At 69.6% G+C, this 2,726-nt stretch overlaps 1 protein-coding gene across 1 annotated transcript; it reads right to left on the minus strand.

Moving 5' to 3' along the window:
* Window positions 1–280: 280 nt before the first annotated feature.
* Window positions 281–2,584, minus strand: PRR13 (proline rich 13). The gene is made up of 4 exons (XM_069806526.1): window positions 2,492–2,584; window positions 1,551–1,590; window positions 1,052–1,392; window positions 281–945 (listed from the first exon to the last, which is right to left on the minus strand). The coding sequence occupies exons 1-4, from the start codon at window positions 2,582–2,584 to the stop codon at window positions 898–900; spliced, it is 522 nt and encodes a 173-aa protein (XP_069662627.1). The 3' UTR covers window positions 281–897.
* Between the last annotated feature and the right edge of the window lie 142 nt (window positions 2,585–2,726).

A 2,726-nucleotide genomic window follows, 5' to 3' on the forward strand; every position in this document is an offset into this window, starting at 1 on the left:
ATATGGCGGGGCAACAGGGGCAGGAAGGGCAATTGGGGGGGCTGGGGGGTAATAAGGGGTGGGAGGGGGCAAGAAGGGGGTAATGGGGGGCAAGAAGGGGGTGGGGGAGAAGGAGAACGTGGGAGCAACAAGGGGCAGGAGGGGCAATGCGGGGGGGGGGGGCAGGTTGGGGGGTAAAGGGGCAGCTTCCTCCCCCCCCACCAAGGGCAGATGGGGGGGTTGTGTTGTGTCGTGTCTCCCCCCCCTCGACCCCCCCAACAGTGGGAAGGAGACGCTGACACAGGGGGGTGTCCCAGGGCTTTATTGGGGGGGCAGCAGGGGCACCCCCACAACCCCCCCCCAGCAGCCAGGGTCTGCCCCCAGGACCACAGGGAGAGGGGACATGGTGGACACGGGTGGTCACGGGTGGACACAGGAGGTCACGGGTGGACATGGGTGGTCACGCGTGGTCATGGATGGACACGGGAGGTCCCAGGTAGACACGGGTGGTCATGGGTGGGCACAGGAGGACACGGGTGGCCATGGGTGGTCCTGGTTAGTCACGCATGGTCCCAGGTGGACACGAGAGGTCCCAGGTGGACACGGGTGGTCATGGGTGGTTCCAGATGGTCATGGGTGGACACAGATGGTCATGGGTGGTCCTGCTTGGTCACACATGGTCACGGAAGCAGACGAGAGGTCCCAGGTGGTCATGGGTGGGCATAGGAGGACATGGGTGGACATGGGTGCTCATGGACGGACACAGGGGCTCATGGGTGGTCCTGGTTGGTCACATGTGGTCATGGAAGGAGACGGGAGGTCCCAGGTGGACACAGGTGGTCATGGCTTCACACGGGCAGACACGGGTGGTCCCGGGTGGCCACGGCGGGACACAGGTGCCGGGCGGTGGTGGTGGCCTCAGTCGGAGTCGCTGCTGGAGGAGGAGGAGGAGGAGGAGGAAGAGCGCTGCAGGGGGACAGGACAACCATGAGCACCTGGGAGGGGCTGGGGGGGGGGGAGGTGACCCCCTCTGTGTCATCGTCCCCCCCCATGTGTGTGTCCCCCCCTTCACCTTGTGCCTCTTCTGAGCCTTCTTCATCCTCTTCTTCATCTTCTTCGCCGCCTTCTTGTCCAGCCCGGGGGGGTACAGGGGGGGCACCCCAGGGTGCGGGGTGGGGCACCCCGGGGGTCCCATCGGGCACAGGGGGGGCCCTGAGGGGGCCAATGGAGCCCCTGGGGGATATGGGGGGGCCCCGGGGGGGTACAGGGGCTGCCCGGGACCCACCAGTGGGTTTGGGGGTACCCCGGGGGGGGGGTATGCGGGCTGGGGGGGATATGCCGGGTTGGGGGGTGGGGGCTGGGGGGGGTATGTGGGGTTTGGGGGGTACACAGGGTTGGGGGGGGGCGGTTGCCCTAGGGCGGGGGGGAGAAAAGAGAAAATTGAAGGGGGGACCCCGACCCCCTCACTGCCCCGGGGGGGGGGGCAGGAGGGGGGCCGAGGCAGCCCCCATGCAGCCCCCCATTTTGGGGGTCTCTGCCCCCCCACCCCGGTTTGCCCCCCCCCCACTTACCTGCACCAGGGTCCCACATGGCAGGTGACAGCTCCAGGACCTGGGGGGGGGCACACGGGGTGAGTGGGGGCCCCCCAACACCCCAAGAGGGGTCCCTGGGGAACCCCCACTACCATGGGGACCCCCTCCCGCTGTCTCCGAGGGGAAACTGAGTCACGGCAGCTTGGGGGGGGGGTAGCCCAGCTGTGTCTCCCCCCCCTCCGGGGCTGGATCAAGGGGGGACAGGGCACTACTGCGGGGTGCAGGGGGGGTTGGGGGGGGCATTTGGGGGGTGCGGGGGTTCAGGGGTCACTGAGGGTCAGGGCTCAGAGGGCTGGGGGCTACGGGGGTGGTCAGGGGATTTGGGGGTGCAAGGCGGAATTGGGGGGTGCAGGGGTGGACTGAGGGGGGTGCATAGGGGCTGCAGGGAGGATTTGGGGGTGCGGGGGGGACTGGGGGTGCATAGGGGCTTCAGGGAAGATTTGGGGGTGCATGGAGGATTTGGGGATGCACGGGGGGATCTGGGGGTGCAGAGGGGAAGTGGGAGGTGCAGGCAGAGCACAGGGGGGATTCAGGGTGCAGGGAGGTTGCAGGGGGGATTTAGGGGTGCGGGGGGAGTGCAGGGAGGATTTGGGGGTGCAGGGAGGATTTGGGGATTCAGGAAGGATTTGGGGGTGCACAGGGGGGCCTGGGGGTGCTGGGGGAAGTGGGGGGGTGCAGGGGGAGCGCAGGGTGGATTTAGGGGTGCAGGAGGGGACTGGGGGGTGCATAGGGGGTGCAGGAGGGATCTGGGGCTGCGGGGAGGATCTGGGGGTGCAGAGGGGAAGTGGGGGGTGCAGGCGGAGCGCAGGGTGGATTTGGGGGTGCAGGGGGGGACTGGAGGGTGCATAGGGGCTGCAGGAAGGATTTAGGGGTGCAGGGGGGGATCGGGGGTCCCGGGGAGGGGGGGGGTCCGCTCCCACCTGCCGCCTCCGCTCCGGCCGCGGCCCCTCCCGGCAGGAAACGGGGGCGGGGCCGGACGCTTGGCTCCACCCCGGAGGCGGGGCTGGCAGCATAGCTCCTCCCCGAGGCGGGGCCGGCCGTCTGGCCCCTCCCCGGGGGCGGGGCTGGGACGCCTGGGTCCCTTACGGCGCGGGGGGGGCAGTGAACTGGGACGCCTGGGTCCCGTCTCCCCCCCCCCCCCCCCCCCCCCGTGCC

This window comes from Haliaeetus albicilla, chromosome 18, assembly GCF_947461875.1.
Source record: "Haliaeetus albicilla chromosome 18, bHalAlb1.1, whole genome shotgun sequence".
Classification (NCBI taxonomy): Eukaryota; Metazoa; Chordata; class Aves; order Accipitriformes; family Accipitridae; genus Haliaeetus; species Haliaeetus albicilla.

Coding starts and splice junctions, on each gene's coding strand:
- PRR13 (XM_069806526.1), bottom strand. CDS start 2,584: ATGCTGCCAGCCCCGCCTCCGGGGTGGAGCCAAGCGTCCGGCCCCGCC. Junction 1,591..2,491: donor GGCCGGAGCGGAGGCGGCAG/GTGGGAGCGGAC, acceptor GCCCCCCCCCAG/GTCCTGGAGCTGTCACCTGC. Junction 946..1,051: donor AGGCTCAGAAGAGGCACAAG/GTGAAGGGGGGG, acceptor GTCCCCCTGCAG/CGCTCTTCCTCCTCCTCCTC.